The sequence below is a fragment of the Cariama cristata genome, unplaced genomic scaffold (genome assembly GCF_000690535.1).
Source record: "Cariama cristata isolate BGI_N322 unplaced genomic scaffold, ASM69053v1 scaffold10111, whole genome shotgun sequence".
NCBI classification, from domain to species: Eukaryota; Metazoa; Chordata; class Aves; order Cariamiformes; family Cariamidae; genus Cariama; species Cariama cristata.
Genome location: NW_009599824.1, coordinates 2,564 through 23,923, shown reverse-complemented (window position 1 = coordinate 23,923; position 21,360 = coordinate 2,564). Strand labels below are relative to the sequence as shown.

Below are 21,360 nucleotides of genomic sequence, written 5' to 3'. Positions count from 1 at the left end.
GCCCCCCTCACTGTTTAGACACACACACAAAAATACCTTTAGTAAGACAGAATAAGTGTTCTTACAAGTCCTCATCCCCTCAAAATCAGAGTAGAATGAGTTTTCTGCAAGCTTTTCAACTTGGACTTCCTTAGGAGAAATTAATTTTCAGGAAAGTACACACATTTGAAAACTGATGCTCCAACTGAAACTATGTAGTAGTCTCTATCAGCCTCCAGAAATGCACTGTTTGTGTACGAATAGTGGATATAAATGCCAAACAGATAATGACAAGCTCTGCTGAGAGGCACAGAAATCTCGATGTTCACATAACACTCCACATAATAAAATAACTCAACAATCACCATTTTAAAACTTGGTGCCTATTCTTACATGATCAGATACCAAATCAAAGAGCCAAAACTTTAGGGTCTTAGTTCTCAAAAGCTTCAACAAGACCCTTGGGATCACTAGCCAATCCTCCATTCCTATAGCTCTGAAGATCCAGATCATTTTTAATTTAGGCACTTAAATGCAAAACTGAAAGCCTAAATGAAATTGCCCTAGTTTGGAAACTTGGGCACAGCTGTGCTTGAGCAATACAGATCTTTTTAATGTAACAGTGAATGAACACCAGACCCCACTCCTGCTGTGACCTTTTATTTCACAACAGTTAAAAGCTTGCTCGCTGGAAGACTGGTAGTTTCTCTACTGCATCAAGCTATGTTTTGAGAGCAGTCCACTCTGCAATGGATTTACAGGCAACACGCCCTCTTCAACGCTGCATTTTAGTAAAGAAAAGCAATCACTGCAAGCCCTGCATCTACACAAGCAGTTTCCTTAGCATGGCAAAGCTAGGCTGAGGGAGCAAAATCTACAAAAATCCCTGTGCACAGGGGGAAAGGAAAAAAAAAAAGCTCTTGTGCGAGCAATCTGCAAGGCTTTGTATGAAGACACTGTTTTGCAACATCAGAGGAAGTTCGCTCTCATTGATAAGGTGTCGGTTGGTAAACCATCTCACCACTAAAAAACTCCAAGAGTGAAAGGGAAATCCCCAGGGTAAAGCAGAGCTGATGCAAATGCCAATTATAAAGGAGCTTCCTCACATGCATAGCCAATCAGGTCATCAGAACACTGGAAAGGAAACTTGAATTTAAAAATATATGATCTGGTTTGCAACACTGGAGCCAAGGGGCAACCACATTTTATTTATATGTGCATACAAATATATTTAAAATGAACCAGGGGGTTATTTTTCTCAAGAATATGCAAGATTTTAGCCCCTATAATTCCCTTGAAGGTACAGTTCCCACTTGTAGTATAGCACTGTGTAGAGTTGCCCAAAAATAATTGGAGAGAGATAACCCATTTGCTTATAAAACAAAGTGGGTTTTCATCTGACTCAGGAATTCATTATTTCCACTAGATTCCATATCTCAAAAAACTTGAGCAGGGTGTGTGCATGAAAGGGTTAACAGTCCCAATGACTTTATCAAAGATCAACACTGGCGAATTTCTCGAAGATCTGCATGCCACAACATGATTTTCTATCCTCCTGAATCTATTTGGCTTCCCTCGTGGTCTGACAGACTTTTAGATGGTATTTAACGGCGTCGGAATCACTTACTGCTGTTGACTAGGATTCAGCTATTAGTTTAAGGCTGTAGATGAAACGCTGAAAGGAAACTCTACACAAAGCCTACCTCAATGTTCACAGAAGTTAGCGCAATGTTTGTAGCACTTCTTGGGAGAGAGGTTGAAAAAAAGGTTCAACTGAAATTTAGCTAACAAAGCTGGCTGCGCTTGTTTGGAGACTTGCCACCGTCACTATACCTGCAGAAATACTCTGATATACTGGAAAAGGAAGGGAAAAAATGAAACACTCTGACAAATGTAACATTTCTCAGACAAACTTTAGTGATAAACTCTAAATTTCTTGTGCCTTATGGGATTACATAAACTACAGAAATGTCAGTAACCAAACTGCCTCCAAAAATCACACAACCAGCTACCCTCTGTTTTTTCTCTCATGACTATCAATCACTACCTGAGCTACCTTTCATAATTTTGCCTTTCCATCTCCTAACTTATATGGGGGAATAGTATCATCATATGTGTAGTCTACACGGGCTTACTCGTGACAAAACGTTACTTGTGGAAACGAAGAATCCTTTCTCTAAAGGAATGTATATATGACATTTTATCCTATGTATTCTATAAAAAACCACAATAAATCCAATGATTCCTTTATCGCTTATAGGAGCCTAGACGAGCAAAGCAGTATTGACAAAACGTTACTTGTGGAAACGAAGAATCATTTCTCTAAAGGAATGTATATATGACATTTTATCCTATGTATTCTATAAAAAACCACAATAAATCCAATGATTCCTTATCGCTTATAGGAGCCTAGAAGAGCGAAGCAGTATCTTTTACCTCATACAATCAGCCTGTAACAAGACTTGGAAGATAAGATGTTATGATCATACAGACAGGCTATGCTTACATGCACAGTAATCAAGTATCTGTTCATTCAATTTGTTTCCCCTCCTATCACCCAGTCAAGACTAAAACACTGAAGTCTTGTTAATACCATGCTCCCTATAATACTGCTTTCTTTGCTGACTGAAGCAGGAACTCAAGCAACACAGCCTGAACGTGTACAAGTCTTGAATTATTCTGTTTCCTGTTAAAGACTCGGCTGAAGACAGAGACTTAAAATTACTAGGAAACAGTTGAGGATGGACATTAAATATCGTCAGACACATTGACTTTGATCCACGCTCAAAATGTTCAGCCGTTACTGAATAATCAACTTGTCTTACACCTAAGTAAAAAATAAAACATTGAAACATTTTCCTCTGAGTAGCAGAATAACATTCGTGATGTAGCCTGGTGGGTTGGTTTGCTGCCTTGAAAAAGACTACTGGGAAAAACAAACAAACCAATCAACCAAAAAAAGGTTAAAATCACAGAATTTAAATAGCCAAAGAAGGTACTGGCTAAAGTGAATAGCAAGCTAGATTCAGGCATCTGAGCAATTTTCAAAATTCTAGTAAGTACTCCTTTAGACTGCTGTGCAAAAAATTTAAAACACAAACCAAACCAAAAATCAGAGCCGTAGTTTATATTCCTCTTTTTTCACTGAACCTTGCAAAATGGAGGTGGAAGTGTTTTACTGAAGTCCTTACTAGGAATATTGAAAATTAAGATAAAAACAAATAAGAGTTTCCTCATTCAACCAAAATAAATTACTCAGCCCTAAACTGAAGTGAACTTAAAAAAAAAAGTTAAATATGTTAATAAGCACCTTCTGTGTGAAGAAATCTCTAGTTAGAATTTCACTCTTATTTTCTACTCCATTTTTCAACCGTGCCTGACTGATCCTGATGAGCCAGCCACATTGCTAAACCCCAGGTCAAACCCATAGGCAATCAACAGGATAACATCTTCGGCCTGGGCTACAGCTTCTTTTGAACAGGCTGGCCAAGCTCAACTGAAATTTGCTTAGCAATTCACCTGCCGTGCTGGCTACCACTCTGGAAGGAACTGAAATCCTGTTCATTAGCCTCCTCTAAAGGAAGTGACACACAAACAATGCTAGTGTCCAGCCAGTGTGTCCTTCTAATTCCCCCAAAGCATTGGAGTAATTTGGTTCATTTCAACTAACTCTTCAGGGTTTCAAGGATATTAATTTCCCAGAACCTTAGGAAAAATATTTAAAAAAAAAAAATTAAAAAATAAATAAACTGGGGAATTGGGTGGAGACAAAACACTTAAAAGAATACACCACTGGAGGGAAAATTGCCATCTGAGTTACGTGTTATGCCAAGCCCCATGGCAAACATGTCCTCTACAGACAGCCAGAGCTCATCTTGCCTCTCTCCGAGCTGAAAGCACGAGAGGGAGAAATTGGCAATACTTAGGAGAAAAGCAGAGTGGTTGCAGGGACCACAAGGCAGAAGCCAGTGCTACTGAAGTGTGTGGGCAGGGGAAAAGCAATAGACAGGGATCCAGAGGAAGGCAAGTCTGATAGTTCTGCTGTTACAAAACACCTTGGCTAAGCACAGGAGCGGCTCAGACTAGTTGAGATCAGTTAGTCAACCTCAGGGTTCATGCTTTGACCACTACCTGGTACTTCTAAATTTGTACACCTTTCTCAGAAGGGCAGCTGTGGAATAATCAGTCCCCTGGAAGTTTGTTCAAGTTGCTCTGCAAGTCAAAGTCTCGAGCTATGCTACATATCCTGATGTTGTAGTACTGACACTCTCTTCATGCATTTCAATTTCTGAAATTCAGGAGCCTTCTACTGATGAAAAGGAAACAAGAGAGAGTTCAGAAGACAAAGGATTTTGGGGAGCGATAACCCCAGAGGTAAATGTACATTCCACAAAAGATCTCATGGATACAATCTGTGTGTGTAATGTATGGGAAAAAAAAATTTAAAATTGCTTTATCCTGCCTTCATGCTCCCAACATGAAAGAAAACATTGTCTTTTCCTCTTTTAAAATGTTGTGAGCAGCACAATTCACTTACACAACCTGTGCTTAGAACAAATTAAAATAAATCTGCTCACCACAAACCAGAGACACAAATTTCCATGCATATTTAAGTAACCCAAAAAATTGACACTGAAAGCTGGGGGGTACGCTCCCCTGGGACGGCAATTAATCAGCACAGGATTGTGCAGAACACCTTGGTTCTTGCCTCCAGAAGCACGTTGCAAAGCTACCACACAAATTGCTCAAGCACCAGAGAGCATGAAGCTCGTTCCTAGTTCTTAGCCAGTAGCACTGATGCCCAGAATACACAAAGCAGCTGTGAAATAACTTTGCCTCCCTCACTGATGAAAAGTATTCAACAAAAGCATTTCAAGTGCACAGTACCTGTTTTTCTGGGTCACTCCTGCTAACACACACCTTCGTATGCATAGTTTAGAAATCTTTAATTGTGAAGCACATGTAAATTTGTATAATTAGAATAAAATCATACAATTTTACATAACAGTTGCAAAATCGGTTGCTGTTGTCTTTCATTTTCTGCCCCGCTGGTTACAGCTGTCATACAAGCAGTACTAACGAGTGTAATGGAACAGAGGCCAGGTGAGATTGCGAAATCTCCTTCGTTAAGAGACTTCATTAAAGCTGGGCTGGTCAAGGACCCGAGCAACCTGCTCTAACTGGATGTGGTTTGAGCAGACGGATAGATCAGATAGTCTCTGGAGGTCCCTTCCAACCTAAATTATTCTATGATTCTGTACTAATCAAACTTCTCCTGTCAGATACCAAGCAAGCAACCCTCAAAATTTCTCTTGCAACCAGGTACAGCTCCTTCCTTCATATACCTGCACTTAAACAGCTCCCAGACAAACTAAGGGCCAACTTTATCATCTGTGTTTGTCAACATAACAAATTGACCAAACAATCTGACGCTATGGCATACAGCAGTAGCAGATCCACTACCAGCAGGCTGGGTTTCGTTTTGCCCTACACTCGACCGTGGGTGGGTGCTTGCTGCTAGATGTGTGTACCGATGTCTGGAGCAGTTTTCATTCCTGCCAAGCACTTGGGGGAACAAAGCTGGGATCTACAGTTGAAATAACTGAGTATTACTGTAACTCAAACAAAATGGAGCAAAAATTAAAAAAAAGGCTAATAAAAAATGTATGCAATAGTAATGAAAAGCAAAGGGAGTTCTGCTGATCACAGAACTTACATAGAAGCAATCTCAAAGACAAACTTGGTTCAAAATTTCCATCTATAAACACAAGCAATCCCACCTGTCGTTCTTCCTCAAGACGTATTCTCTCCTCTTCTTTCCGCCTTTCCTCCTCTCTTTTTGACTCAAGTTTTTTCCGTTCTTCTCGCTCTGCTTCTTCAGCCTGAAAAAAAAAAAGCCATTATGCAAGCCAAGCCTTACTCTTCCTGAACATAAACTTTTAAATTTCATATTGTGATACCATGGGGGGGGGTTCTTACTATCTTCCTAGATGCATGTTCAGAAACAAATAGTAAAGAGAGTAAGAAAAAGAAGTCATTATCATTTAATTACACACACACCCCCCCCCAAATCTTCAGCAGACTTAACATTACGATAAGTATGGATGCATTACCTGTATCTCAACAAGGGTTTAAGTTTGGTAAATACATATGAGCTTATTACTATAGTGATATTAAGTAATATTGTGTCATGGCATTCCATTTCTCCTCACTTAAAACTGAGTTAGAATGGACTCTAAGGACGGTAAAAAAAAAGGAGAGGGCAATATACACTTTGTAAACCCAAGTACATTCAAATTCATTATTAACCTGGGCAGAATCTCTTACAGAAAAAAGTTGTACTCCTCTCTTCAAATAATTTTATTACTTGTTTTTAAACCAAACCTAGCAAAGAAATTGTTGCAAAATGGGGGGAAAATAAAAAGGGCATTTAGTGTATTGTGTAGAGATTTTTTTAAGTTGTTCTTCAGTCTCTTCAGTATACTTAAATTTGAAAATATATTAAGAGAACAAGCAGAAGACATTAAAATGGAGGATTTGTGGCTTTAAATGTTTCAGAGAAAAAGACTTGACTGAGGAATTTATCTGTCTACATGGGAAAATAAAAATCAGCATGTTTTAAAATGAAACAAAAGATTCCTTACTCCACCAACCGATGCTTATCTAACTTCATTCAACTTTGCTCAAATTTTCCACGAAAAAGAGGCTAATTAAATAGAACGAATATGGAAAGTAATGACAAAATGGTTAAAGCATAGAGTGAGAAAAGGATCGTAATGGAAGTTTATATATAACATAATAATCACGTTTATTGCCAACCACTCTATCTACAGGGCGTACCATTACGGTGTAAAGCAGAAACTGGATTTAAACCTCAGGTGGCACTAACATTCTCAAGATGAGATTTCACTGGCTTTGTTTGGAGTCTCTACACATTAGAAATGCTAGTAGTTTCACAAACCCCGTCTTTTGTAAAATGTGTGAAATCCACCGTGCACTCCAGCCTCTGTTATGCAAAGGCTGTTTAAGTTTTATCTACTTCTTGCAAGCCCACGTTCCAAGTTACAGAACAATACAGAGTTTGCAAAAAAAAATATTGAACAACTAAAAGGAATTAATGCATAACCTGCTGCCATCCACCAGCACACTTCAGAAAGTAAGTTTCAAAAAGCCTGTTGCTTCCCTGGAATTAACAGCAACAGGCTGGGCAAAACTGAAAAAATGTAACAGTATTTAAGTAAGTACTTTTGCATATAGATTTAAGAAAGAACAACTGAAAAGCTACAGTGTGTTCATTCTGCATACTTGGTCTCTGTTTAAGGGCCAAACTTCAACCAAAATCTGACTGCATCAGATGTCTCAGTGGATTACAAGATCTGCTTTTCATCTTCCCCAATCCAGAAAAACAATAAACACGGCTAAACACAGATAAACCCACACAAAGTTTTTTAACTATGACAGCACATGAAACACTGCTCGGGACTGCCCACGATTTTGGTCACAGACCCAGTGTTAACAGTGCTATGTGGGCTTGAGCGTATTTTTAAGGGGAGACAGTACTGACATTAAGCTGCAAGCCAGTGGAAACATCCAATAAAGAGCATTCAAGAGTTTGACTCCTCTCTCCTCCCCATGAGAATGCCAGAGAACCTAATGGAAAGAAAATGAGACACCATTTTCCATGGGCCTCTTGGGATACAACATAAAAAGCTGAATTTACATTTTCAAAACAAAAAAACAACCATTGCAGTGATGTTAGTGATGACACCGCTTTTGCCTTTCTAGAGTATCTGTCATCACCAGTTCTTTGCTGAGTACTGCTATTCAAGTTCTGCTCTAGGCTCCATACGTGGCAGGAAACACTTACCTCCCTCTGTGCTTTTCTGGCTTGTTTCTCTTCTAATTTCCTCTGCTTCTTTGCTCCAATTTTCCCAGACACCTGAAATTCTGGCACCTCCTCAGCATCATCTTCCTCTGCAACATTGTGTTAAAGAGTAAACAATAAATTTTAAATCATCTGTAAAAGTCCCTTCGAGAAACTTTACTGCTTCCTAGGAAAGCAGACGCAGATGAAAAGTAGACACACATACATTTCAGACAAGACCTGTCAGATGGAAAAACGCAAAAAAAAAAAAAAATCACACGGGACTGCCAAAGCCACAGAGCAGAAGTAGCAAGGCAAACACACACTCAAGTGAAGCCAGAGGTAAAAACTGACTTGCTCTTTTGAAGGAAGGCTTCTCATAAACACGTCCTGCATTCCACAATAAAAATATGTACTTTCTCTTATATGTAAAATGTGGTAATGGTTGTCACTATATAACTGCTTAACACCCACCTGCAGAGCCTTTCTTCCCAGTTACCTTTAAGCTTAGCACAACAGACATCCATTCAAAAAGTGGAATTCAGAGGCACTCCGCTCATCCACTAGTTCTAGCCTGACAGAATTAACCTTTAAGGGAGGTGGAAAAATAACCCAAAAAATCCCTGCAATGCAAATCTTGGGCTTGACTGCAATAAAATGACATGTAAATAGTTCCCTGTTTTATGACAACTGGTTGTTTGTAAAGACGATTTCTGCAACTGTGAAAAATGAAAGCTCAAATTCTCAAACGGTGTGCAAATGCATTATATTTCTGCTCATTCGGGGGCTAAGTAAGACTAAAGAGCTTTTAAAGACTGCCATTTCCTCCCCTCTCCCTCAAACCAATGTCTCATGAACATCTGACCACTTTATTTGCCAGTCTAAATTAGTCCTTGATCCTATCGCAGACTGACCTCAACACTCAAAGAGAAAGCATCAGCTCACTTCATGAAACACTACACAATATATAGAGATTCAAGGATCTGAAACAAATGGCAGCATCAAAATGAAAGATCTTTATTACATGGATCCCTTTTTTGGGTAAAATAATTTATACTTTGAGCATCCACAGTGCTGTTATGCTTGATGCTGACTTCAGATCCACACACTTGAAGTCCGTTGGGTAATCTGAAGAATGGCACTGCCAGCTCCTGCGATTTCTTGACATGCAGTGTTTATTTAGGGAGGGAGAAGGGCAGAAGCGTGGAGGCGAAGTTCTTCCTCAGCTATGTTTTAGCCCTCATAACTGGGGGGAAGAAAAACAATTTCCCACTCGCACAAGCCCTGAGCCTTCGGTTTCTAAGATGGGGCTAACAAGAAGAAAAAGCCTGTCGTGTTTGACAACTCATTTCACGAGAGCCTGTGGCAGGAGCTGGAGCTGACCGTTGCGTGGCAATGAGCAGCATTGGTTTGGCAAGGCTGGCAGCAGGACATTTTCTGTAGGGAGCTCTCTCCTTTTCTGGGAGCCCAAAGAGCTGCTATTAAAGGAGCACAGGGATGAACGAGACTCACCCTTCTTTTATATGTAGAATTAGGTTTGAAACACTCTTGTTTTACTAATTCCAATACACAGTACGGTACTATGGTTAAGCCACTGAGACACATCATCAAAAACAAATGTAACTGAGAGCTGTGTAGGTGGCTCTCAAATAACTTAGCTGTTTTCAGGATATGGAAGTTTATATGAGGCAGACTTGCTGAACTGGGCTTCAGAGAATCACTGGTATCTGATTACTGAGATGATCAAAAGGGTTCCCCCTTCCTACACCACAAACAAAGAGAGCAACAGGGGACACTCAGACTTGACACAGTTGCTTCTACAATTTTGCTGAAGCTTAAAATAACTTTATTTATATTTTAAATACTGGGCCAAGGGGAGTTCCAAACACAATGGGTGAGCAACCCAGCATTAGCAGTTATCACTCCAAAATTAACAGTTCAATACTGGTATCATTCTTTAGAAAATTACTTTTGGAAAACACCAGAAGTATAAAACACCATCTACAACACTATTCAACCTGAGGCTCCGAGTGCTTCTTGGATTTCATCTGTATTAAGAGTATCCGAAGTCTAGAAAGGCTTTCAAAGCCTTTTTCCAGTCCTGGATCAAACATGCTTTTTTTCAGTAGTATTTGCTTTCCTCCCATTTGAAGCATCTGATGTGGTCCCTCAAGTACCACTTCCTCCAAGCTTGTTCTAGTGTACGGAGTTACATCCAACAAAAAAAGAGAGACAGTGATGCAGATGCAGCCCATGATTCAGCAGAGCTTTAAGGGTCAACAATGCACTAAACCTGGGTGCAATTAACATGGGCTAAATAAATCTGAACATGCTGACAAAAAAATATAAGCATATGGTAAAAAGATTTGCTGAATCAATTGATTAGAGCAGAATAACTCTACCAAAAGCAGAGTGGATGCTGCACATAGCCAGTGAGAATTTTTTTTTTTTTTTTAAATAAAGAAGCTACTGTTTCAGCAGCTTTTAACAATCACTTTTCACATACTCATAGTTGCCAACACTAATCGACCTGATAGGGAGGTCAGTCCATAGGAACATGCACTCCATCTACCCCTGTGCTTCACATGTGATGCAAGATGTTCAGTTAATTGTGCTCACTTGTTGTAAAAGCAGTTTATCAGCACCCAAAGCACTAGGGTTGGCCAGCCTGCATACATACTCGGTTGGGAAACCTAACAACAACAGACGTCATCGTGTAGTTGAAGCTGAAAATGCATTTTTATTTGAAGGCTGATCTTCTATGGTGCTTTGTACAGTTTATTTGATGTCTTCAAACGTGGCAGTTCCGGGATGTACGTAGGGTTGTGGCAGGAAAGGGAGAGAAGTTTAAGTGCTCCAAACTTGACGCAAGCAGTTTTTCAGTACTGAGTTTCCCTAACTGCTCATAGTACCACAGGACACAGAAGTCCTGCTCCCACTTCAGGACACGGTGCTGATAAAGTACACCAAACAACAGTTTATTTGATGTCTTCAAACGTGGCAGTTCCGGGATGTACGTAGGGTTGTGGCAGGAAAGGGAGAGAAGTTTAAGTGCTCCAAACTTGACGCAAGCAGTTTTTCAGTACTGAGTTTCCCTAACTGCTCATAGTACCACAGGACACAGAAGTCCTGCTCCCACTTCAGGACACGGTGCTGATAAAGTACACCAAACATCGAGGCGCACAGGACCCACTTCACCTGAACACCTGTGACACAACGGGACTCCTTTCAACCACACTCGCAACCCTGGTCCATCTTTACAGAGTCCAGCGTAACTATATCAACGTTTCCGGAGCTTGTAAAGCATTCCCACCAGCATCAGCTCTAAGAGACAGAAAGCAGAAATAGTCTGACTTACAGTGACGCTTTCACACCACTTTACATATTCTGTTTTACACAAACACGGGTTTTGCTCAGCTAGCCAGCTGAGAGGTAGCTTCAGGGAATCTTAGCTCTTCCTTACTGTTTTGAACATACGGAGAGGCAGGACAACAGGAAACAGTTAACAGTCACACAGGTGTTTGAATCTCTTGAAATTTACAGAGTACTTTTAAAAATACTTCCCAATACCATTAGAAAGTGTGCTGGAATGCTGATATTTTCTATCAGGACAGGAATTTACCAGCTGCTGTGTACAAAATATGCAAAAGCTCCAAACAAAACAGCCCACATCATATATTTTAGTTGCCCTTGTCATCTACATCAAAGGGTCCTCTTGCTTCCTCTTAAGTTTTGGAATTGAAGCAAATAGATTCCCCTCCACGAAAAAGGATGCAAGCTGCACATGTGGCTACTCACAAAAAGTCCTTTGGGCACATCAAGCTACTTTATTTACTATTTATGCAGCACCTAACAAAAGGAGTAAGAGAAAGGGGGGGAAGATGCCAGGCAAAACAAACAGTTCATCCTGAAGGCAGAAGACATATGCGTGTTATTAGCATTCAATAGATGTATGACAACAGCCACTGGAAAGGAATCAGTCCACCATATGGAAAGGTGTGGGCATTCATGAGTAATACAGCCCTGCGGTGGTACAATCATAACAATGTTTTTTTTTTTTTAAATTTCGTACCTATCCCATTTAGGAACTGAACAAGATGTTGGCTTATTAATCTCTAGCCACAAAATCAGTCTACCCTTAGGACAGAAAAAGGACAGCAAACAAAGGACATTAGCCCTTTTGAGCAGAAGTCAAATGGCTTGAAGTTTTTTCTCGAATAAAGCCATATGGCATAACTGAGAAACCACACACCTACCTCTTCCACACACCATCTGCGCTTGAAATGTCTCAAGGGCAGACACACATTGTGGATACTTTGATAATACTAAAGTTTCTTTCTATATGAATAGTAGCAAGTCAAAATTAACTTTTGATTCACTACTTAGGATATTAGTAGTCAAAGTTTAACTCTACTAGAAAGGTTTTCTACTGATTAAGCATTAAAATTATTTCAACTACTACATCAATTAATACAGCTCTATTACGAGCTGTTTCACAAGAACAGCATGGGACCACACCAGTGTTTCTAAGTTTATGCATTTTCCAGATCCAAATTTCAGCACAAACACATTCTTCACTTTAACTTATGCACAGTATCCATCACTTGAATGGGGATAAAAAATTGTAGTTATTTTTTATATTTTTTTCTTCCCCCCAAAACTAGCAGAACACACTCACACAAGATTTTTTCAGATGCAAGATTTGAATGTTGGACTTAGAAGCTACATAAAGCAATAATGAGCATTTTAAAATGCCCAAATATATGAGATTCTGATCTCCAAGTCTTGCCAGGCAAAAGAGGAGATGAACATATGATTTGATTTATGTTGAACCGTTAACTTCTTGTTATAATTTTTTATTTCACAAGCTAGAGCACTCAGACTGTCAAAAACTGTTCACTTTATCATTCTGTGTAAATAAAGTAAATTTAGCCCAATGTTCACTGTACTGGATGTTCCTAAGACCTGTGCTCACATGTACAGGGCTAAAAGGTCAGAGAAAAGGCATGCAGATGTTGGGATATTTAACCTTCTGGAGTTATATGCTGCTGCTAAAAGTAGAGACCCTGTAGCTTGTTCCAGTTTGGAATAAAGACTTTTGATAAAACCAGATTCTTTCTTTGATGCAGTCCTTACTTTCTGTTTGTTAAGGGAAAAAAAAAATAAAATCAAAATGTAATAATCCACGCAAAATCCCATTTTTTAGCAACACTTTCTGCAACAAGTCTGAGAGGTCATTTGTTTGTAGGATGTGGAAGTGAGCACCTTCCAAAATTAAACCCTTGAAAGTATTCCCTGGAAATCTATTGGGTTTCTTAGGCTCTCCTGCCACGTCCTTCTCTTTTGCCTCGCTTCTTTATCTAGCTCAGCCTTGCTCAGGACACCCACCTAAGCCTTTCACCCAGAGGGTTGCCCAGTGGTCTTTGTTTTGCTAGGTGGTTTGGAGATCACTATCGTCTCTTACAGAAGTCTATTTCTTTGTAACTATCTTAAATCATGGCGTGGTGACACCCACCAGTTTCAGCCAACAAAAATGCCACCCACTCAAGTCAACAGCAGCAAGTTTTGGTCCAAGACACCACTCCAAGTGATAGAAAACCTGGACTGCAAAACCTGCGTCCTACTCATCAACTGACTGAACAACCCTGGAAAAGGCACTTTGCCGGTGCATGCCTCTGTCTCTCCACAAACTCTTTGTATCGCGTGCTGAGGCAGGCAGGTTTTCTCGCTACATGTTTGTTCAAAGTTACTGTCGGAAATAATGTATAACAGCCCTTCAAGCAAACAGATATTTGCCTCAGATCATCATCCTTGTTATTTTTACCACAGCAGGATCAAGATGACCCAACCATACTTGCCGTTGTTCGTCCCCACGAGTTTCTTGTCACTTGATAGGAAATTACAGTACTAAAACTTTCATGCGAACATCAGATTGCCTGGGTCACTTTCTGCTCCAAGAAGCAAAAAATTTAGTCTTAAGTGAGGTTGTCTTCACCGCAGAGCTCTTTGCAGTGTTCAAGGCACAACGAGCAGGTTTGGAAGCACAAGCTCGACTCAAGAACTGGACAACTGCTTTTTCTGCATATGACCAGCAACCAAACAAAAGCTCTCAACAAAACATCTTTACATGTACCCAAAGGTGATCAAAGTCCAAGTGGATGCACTCAGAGCATCAGGCAAAAACAAGAGCCAAAGACACTCTCCTCAGTCAATAAATAAATGGGATCTGAAATTGGAAAATGACTAATGCTATTTACTCACACTACCCCATGCCCCAAACAACTCGCAACCCAACTCCAATTTATCCCCTTTCCCCTGCTTCCTTCCACTGCTTTGCTTGGCCTCTCCTGCCCTAAATGATTAATGCCTTAAATCCGCACACATTTATGCCTTGCAGTGAGTTTATTTTCATCTTGGCTGTAGCTAGCCCCACAAAGCCACTTCTGTCTGGGTTCAATTTAAGATACAATACAGCTAATGAAGTCTGCTAGCTGGGTTATCAGAAGCAACCTAACCACATGAATACAGAACTCTCCTTCCAGACTCATTTTCCACAGGGAAAGGCATAGGCACCCTGCTACAATGTGCAGAGCAGATGTCCTCCGAGGCACAGAGACTTTAACAACAGTCGCCTAGATTGCATTGGGCTGCAAGAAAGACAGTAATGTTATGACTAGAATTAAGTTGGGCAATCTAAGCCAACCAAACCCATTTTTCTAAAGCCAGTCTGGAAGTCACGCTGGTGGAACACAGCTCAGGGGTCTCAGTCATTTTGAGAATTACTTTGTCACCAATGAAAAAAATCTCCCCAGCAATATTTGGTCATCAGAGGATATTAATAGATGTCGATATTCTCATAACAGATGACCTCCTTTGAGTACTCAACTAACCACTGAAAAACATTACTCAGGCAAACCAAGCCAGTGTAGGCACCCGGCTAGCGGGCCTGCCCCCACAGCACAGCGCAGCCCACATGGAACCCGTGAATAAGGAACCTACGTACGCTGTGTGGGTTGTAATTCTGGTAGGAAAGTCGAGGCCTTTAGTGCTTCACCGTTTATTTTTCTGTCTGTGGCAATCTGCAAGTATTTTAGGTGTCTCACCCCACCCCACTGATCTAAAGGAAGAATTACAACCTGGTTATAGCTCCACTGGCAATAGGTGTAGATTTGAGTTTTCAAAACAATCATTTACCATCCTTGTCTGTATTAAACGATTCCTTATCCAGACTTGCAAGTAAATAAGATTAAGATTTCAACTACAGAAAGGACAATTAAAAGTTACCAAGGTTCTGATCCTAGTGCCAAAACTTGTTTTGTTTCCCCCCCCCTCCACCATTATTCTGCAAGCGATTTGAGTACTGGCATGATACAACAACTTAGCACAGGCAGCAGAAACCGTGGGCTACCATTTTACCTTTGAAGCTTTCTTTCTCATTCTGGAATTGAAATCTGATTGTTAGATGGAAAACAGAAAACCCTGATGCTAACCACAACTCCAAAGCCTGCAAGTGTTGCTTTGAGACCCCTTCCTAGAGTCAGCAGAACTGGCTCCCAACAGGCAGAATATTTTGGTGATAACAGCAGTTCCTACCTGACTCCACTTCTATGTCTGCAACGGTAACACAGATATGGCCAGGGCATCCTCACACCCTTCCTGAGTTCAGTGCTAGATACCTTGCAGCGATGGGTTGGCGTTATGCCTGCACCAACCTGTGGCAGAAGTCAGAGTGACACAGAGCAGGATCAGGTAGCTTTGCCCAAAGCTAAACACAGGCCCAGAGTGGAAATTCCACACACAGAACAGAAACTTACTAGTAAAATGTTTCAACAAATTTAACAATGAAAAAAAAATCCACTTCAGTTACAGATGTTCAGAAGCCTTCTAAAGCAACAAGAACATTTACAAGTCAAGACTGAAGAAACCAGACTGCCTTGTTTTCAGTGTTTCTGTCTACATTGCCAAATAACTTTGCTCTTCAGTCCTGGGTGCCCCAACTGATCCTGCATTGCCTGGCACTGTAGATCACTGCATGCATTCTGGGCTCTCTTTCCACGTGAGTCAACTAATTTTTATAACACAAACCTTCGCTGTGGGGATAACTTGCTATTTCAAGAGGTTCAAATGAAGGCAGTACTTAGACAAAAGCGCTCTATATTGCAACGAGACAGAGAAAATGCACATGGCCCCTGCACAAAGGATACAAATCCAAAAGTGATTCCAGACGTATGCTATACGTCCACCAACTGGGCTTCAAAGCACGTAACACATCCTTCCTTAAGGTGAAAAAAAACAAAACAAAACCAACCTCCACACTAATATAGGTAGCTCATGGCCAGGCTAAAGGCTTTGCAGCACAGATGCAGACAGTCCATGACAGAGTCGGGGCTAATCCCAAGTAATAATGGCCACTAGTCATTGCACACCTCAACGCTGGGAAACCAGGGATAAGATGCCTCTCTTCTCAGCTATACTGTTGGAGTCTATCCTCAGTCTCCAAAGGCTTTGGTGTTACTGTTGTGTACCCGTGCTCAGGCACTTGGAAAGACCATCCCAAAATATGAATCAAAACACATACAGAAGCACAAAACAGAAGCAGGGAGCAAGAAGTTGTTTTAATTTGAAAAAGAAATTTAAAAAAGCAAATAAAACGGGGATGTCATTTCAAAGAAAACTTCATGCAAGAGCCGCAGCATTTGCATCTGATGTACAGTAAGCTGCAAAAGAATTATTTATAAAGCCCAATGACACAGATTCTTCAACTGCTAAAGTGACAAAGTAAGATAAGCCGTTTGCTTTGACAGCTTCACTGTTGGCCTTCGGCATTCAAACTTTTGATGTCTGGAGTTTAAGGCGAAAGATTTTTAGATAACATTTTCTTTCCGGGATGTTATCACATGAAAAGAAATAACCAAAGTTGAAAAGTTCAGAGCTGTCAATTTTCCATTTGTGAAACTGTTGAACATAATTAGCTGGAAAAGCACGTTTACCTGCCAACGTGAGCACAAGACACTTTCTGCAAACTGCTCAAGACAAGAAAAGCTGAAGAAAGTGCAACTAGCCCCTAATCAAGGCATCACACCTTGTGTTTCTCATCTACTGCAGACCAAAAGGACATCTTGATCTCCACTGCAAACTCAAGTGAAGCAAAGCCCACTTTTATCAATGCTTGAACAGAAACCCTGAACGCTTAACCCACAATCTGAAAGTAGAAGGGATCCAGTTAGGTGAATCATTAGCACTAAAGATGATAATGTGTGAAGTTTCACCAGAAAAGGGAGTGAGGCTTACAGGGTGTAGAAAGATGTTATTTATCACCATATTCTTGTCTGCAGCCACACCACAGAAGTACAGCAATTAACTGTAGATCCAGCACAGGAACAGAGGACTCGTTGTCAACAACCTGCTGGCAGTAAGACAAAACGCTGCAGTCTGTGGTGATCTCCAGCTAATCGGCTTGATCTGATCACCATCTGGATGGCTTCTCAGAAAGAAAACTCCAGATTTTGCAGAGATTACATTCGGGAATTAATGCTTCCCACCGATTTGCAAGAAACCAATACTTTACTACAGCTCGTTATTCTAGTGCAAGGTGCGGATTCTGTTTGCCCAAATTTAACCTGCATGGCTAAGCAGGAAATACGAAAGGCAGTTTCTAGGAAATAAATGAAGAATATGTTGAGATGCACAGTTGGCACAACAAACTGCAAGAATTCACCACAGAAGGAGGTACACACTTCAGTTAAGGTTAAGGTCTGTTTCAATGTTTGTAAGATGAACCGGTGTCAAGAGATAAGTGATGAAGCATGGAGAGAAGTTGGACAGTGAACTAGATTATAGTCAAGCTGTAAATAATTCACAGTCAGTAAAACTGAAGAACTTTCCTCAGAAGCCAACTGCACCCCTTCACCAACCTTAACGTCTGCTGTTAAGGTCCGTTTCAATGTTTGCAAGATGAACTGAACCAAACGTTACCTTCCACCCAGTCTTCCGCCTGCTGTGCTCTCCTCTGGGCCATCATCCGGTTTCCCATGTTTCTCCGGCGCCTTGGCATCCCATCTCCTCGCTCTTCAGCCTGGGGCCGAGGCCTGGCCACTGCTGCTGCTGCCACATTTTGCTGGTGTTCCTCATCAGCTGCAAAAGGGAAATAGAATTAACGAGAGATTTGCCATCTCTGCTTGCTCCCTCTGTCCTTTTGCCAGTCAACTTTTGCAATCAGAAGTGCAATACCAGTGGTGTTTTCCAAATGAGAGAATGCCTGCCCTCTCTCATGTGTTTTTTCCTGCATGGCAGGAGATAGGTACAAGTTGCTTTCCCATGATTAAGCGAGATCATGGAACCTTCTGACTTCTGCGCACTGCTCTGTGCAACAGAAATTTTATCCTGACAGAAGTCTCTTTTGCCATAGTGTATAGATCATTGTAAAGAAAAGCTATAGCTATGTGCTGTTAATGTTATTTGATCTGACACAGCCCTCACAAAAAAAAAACCCTCCAAAAATCACTACACCACGAATCAAAAACACTATGCCCCCCAAAGTGCTCAAAAATATTCTTACTTAATCTAATAATTTAATCTAATGATAATCTGTTTTTCTGTTCCACCAGAAAACAATTCCCTTTATCTGGCAGGACTAGCAGTCTAATAATTTCTGAGTTACCAAAAGGCAAGGACCCAGAAGTACTTTTTTTCCTTTCTAAAGTATTTTGATTTTTTAATTTTATTTTAATTTTGTTCTTGTGTAACTTAGTAGATTCATCTGAACTCAAACCTCAAGAGCATGCATTTTTCCGAGTAGAATATGTAAACTGTTATAGCCAAAACAAAACCTGAATAGCAAATAAGGATTACAAATCACAGCTGTAATACGTACAGGGTAACTTCATCCTACCACGCAGATTTAAACTGCAGGTCTCCCAACAAACAGACGTAGGGGAAGGCAAAACACCAAAGGTCCCTGTGGCTCTCTCTGCCATCTTCTCTGCGTATGATTCAGTTACTAATTAAGATCTGACAAACGAGGAATATCGTAACAGAGGAGCAGCTGGGAGACAGCATGGGAGGAAGCAACTGACTCGTGGGCTCATTTCAGAAGTTTTCCTTAGAAAACCCTCCGCCAGGTTTTTCTTTGAGACCTCCATGATCCTGTTGCTATCAACTATGGTAGCCATGCCAAAACAATTAGATAACGGTAAAATATCATCATCCTTGATACCTGCTTTGCATATTCCGCTGATAAGCGTAACTGATATTTGTGTACATTGTTACTTGCTCAATCCTGCAAAGTATTAACTACTATGTCTTAATTCATGTAAATATTCAAATGGTCTCATGGAATGCTGCAGAACTACTCATTTACTTAAACTCAGGACACATTTTTTTGTGATTTGACGGATTATATTGTGTCCCAGCAGGAGCACAAAATGCTTTCCACACTCTGCCAAGTCTCCAGCATCCTCTGATCCAAACAATATCTTCCTAAAAAAACTACTATTAGCATATCTGTGATCAGAAAATAAGATTCATTATGACTACATCTACATGACGATCAAAGGTGTGCTTGCAGCTCATCTCAGTATATCTTGACTACCTTCAAAGCAGCTAACTTTGGTACTGATAACAGTATCGCTGCAGCAGCACTGAGCTCAGCACAGGCTGCAAGGCAGAGTAATCTGGCGAAGTATTTGACCAGCAAAGCCATGAGGAGTTCAGGATTGCTGCAACAACGATGTTAGCACTCCCCCAGCAAACTCCAGCGCTAACACGCACCATGACATTTTGAATTGAGTCACTGCACTATCACACCGCTGTCACCCTCTTGTTCTCAGCCACTTCTTTTATCTGTGGACCGAAACAGGTCTTTAAGAAATTACAGAGTGTAGGCTCCAGAGACCCGATCATTTTGCTTCAAGGCTTGCCCAATCTTATTTATAGCATGATAATGCTTATTTTGAATGCTATAGAACATGCTATAGGAAAGCATTATACTGCAAAGGCAGAGCAGCAGATCACTTATTGGGACACTACTAAATGCCAGAAATACTTAGTCTGCAAAAATAATTTTTATACAAATGCAGTATTTCTCTTAGCAAGTTTTTGACATACGCTGCAATTCAAACCTCAGCATCCTTTCACCTGAAAGCTTCAGGGTGTCTATCTCAGTAACTTCCAAAGGTGGGCCTGCACAGCGTATCAGCTCTGCAGTTCTAGCACTCGTTCATTCTGGGGCTTGTTTTTGGTTCCCGCTGTCCTGTGAAACAGAGACTGTTTTGCATTTTGTGAAAGAGGAATCTATTTATAAGCCACGTACTCATTCCAAACTGGGGTGCTTAACCCTCACAGAGACAAATGTGCCAACCAAGTTATCCTGTTTTCTCAATTTAATTCTCTACAGGAGACTCAGTAATTCCTCAAAATTGACCAGTGTTAACAGGGCTCAGAGACTAGTAAAAACCCCACCAGACCAGACCCATATCATCATCAAACACACAAGGCCGCTGTTGGACAGTACTTGTCAGATCTCCAAAACATTCAGACGAACAACACAAGACACCTAGACACTATGGATTGTCATCTAGTAGGAAAAGATATGCTTTAATACAGCTTTTTACGCCCCCTTCCCTCTATAGCTTCTCTTTGCAAGGCATTCAGCTGGACAGTCATTTGAAAAATGTGAATGTTAGTCATTGCATTTCTTCTCATCCTTCATGAGAGGCAGCAGAAAAGAATCATTTACTCTGCTTGTAACACACTTATACCTGCCTGGTTCTTCAGGGATCAATGATTTGTCTACGTGGCTCAAGACATTGTTTGTTGCAGTATCTAGAAAGTTCGATATGCTCTCTCTCCCTCTGAACTGGAAGAATCACAGAGCTGCACACTGGAAGAATCACTGACTGGAGCTGCACATGGAGGGGTGCGACTGGTGGTTTCAAAGAATACAGAGGATACACTTAAAAACTCTTTTGCTCTTGTTCTTGGAACTGGATTGACTGCAAGATTTCAGGTCAAGAATCATTTTCTCTGGGGGTCTGGCCCTGTATTTTTTTTTTCACCTCCTCCTGCAGCACAGGGTGTGGTTTGGCCACTGCACTTACCCAAATACAGCTCTTCATTTTCCTGTAGCTGCAGAGGTCTTGGACAAAAGTGGCACCCCGGGCCAGCCAATTCATGCAGAGATTAGCCAGACAAGGACTAATTAAGACTTGATATGGAGCCATCAGAGTGAAACATTATATAGGTGAGGCAAGTGATCCATGAGTTGCTCGATGGTTTGCAGAACAGCAGGCCAGAATAAATTAATTAGATAAAGCCCTCAAATGAACAGGCAATACAAAGAAAAAATTGCATAGATGTCTGGAAAATGGACACGGGTTTAGTTTGTATTTTAAGCTCAATGTTCTCCAGTTTCCAACTTAGCCTTTCAAAACCCAGGCAATACCTCTTTTCAGGGGAGAGTAGGTTTACTGCCATGCTGAGAGCAGCTCTGCCTCTGCGATCAAGAAACAGTGCAGTGT

The 21,360-nt window shown here is 40.8% G+C and overlaps 1 protein-coding gene across 1 annotated transcript in view; it reads right to left on the bottom strand.

Moving 5' to 3' along the window:
• The window catches only part of DDRGK1 (DDRGK domain containing 1), a gene marked incomplete at its 5' end in the record, with an annotated part of 32,461 nt that extends 14,484 nt beyond the window's left edge, over nt 1-17,977 (bottom strand). Inside the window, 3 exons of the mRNA XM_009709812.1 lie at nt 5,760-5,861; nt 7,847-7,953; nt 17,819-17,977. Of these exons, the coding sequence (XP_009708114.1) occupies nt 5,760-5,861; nt 7,847-7,953; nt 17,819-17,977 (368 nt within the window). The remainder of the gene's footprint in view (nt 1-5,759; nt 5,862-7,846; nt 7,954-17,818) is intronic.
• Between the last annotated feature and the right edge of the window lie 3,383 nt (nt 17,978-21,360).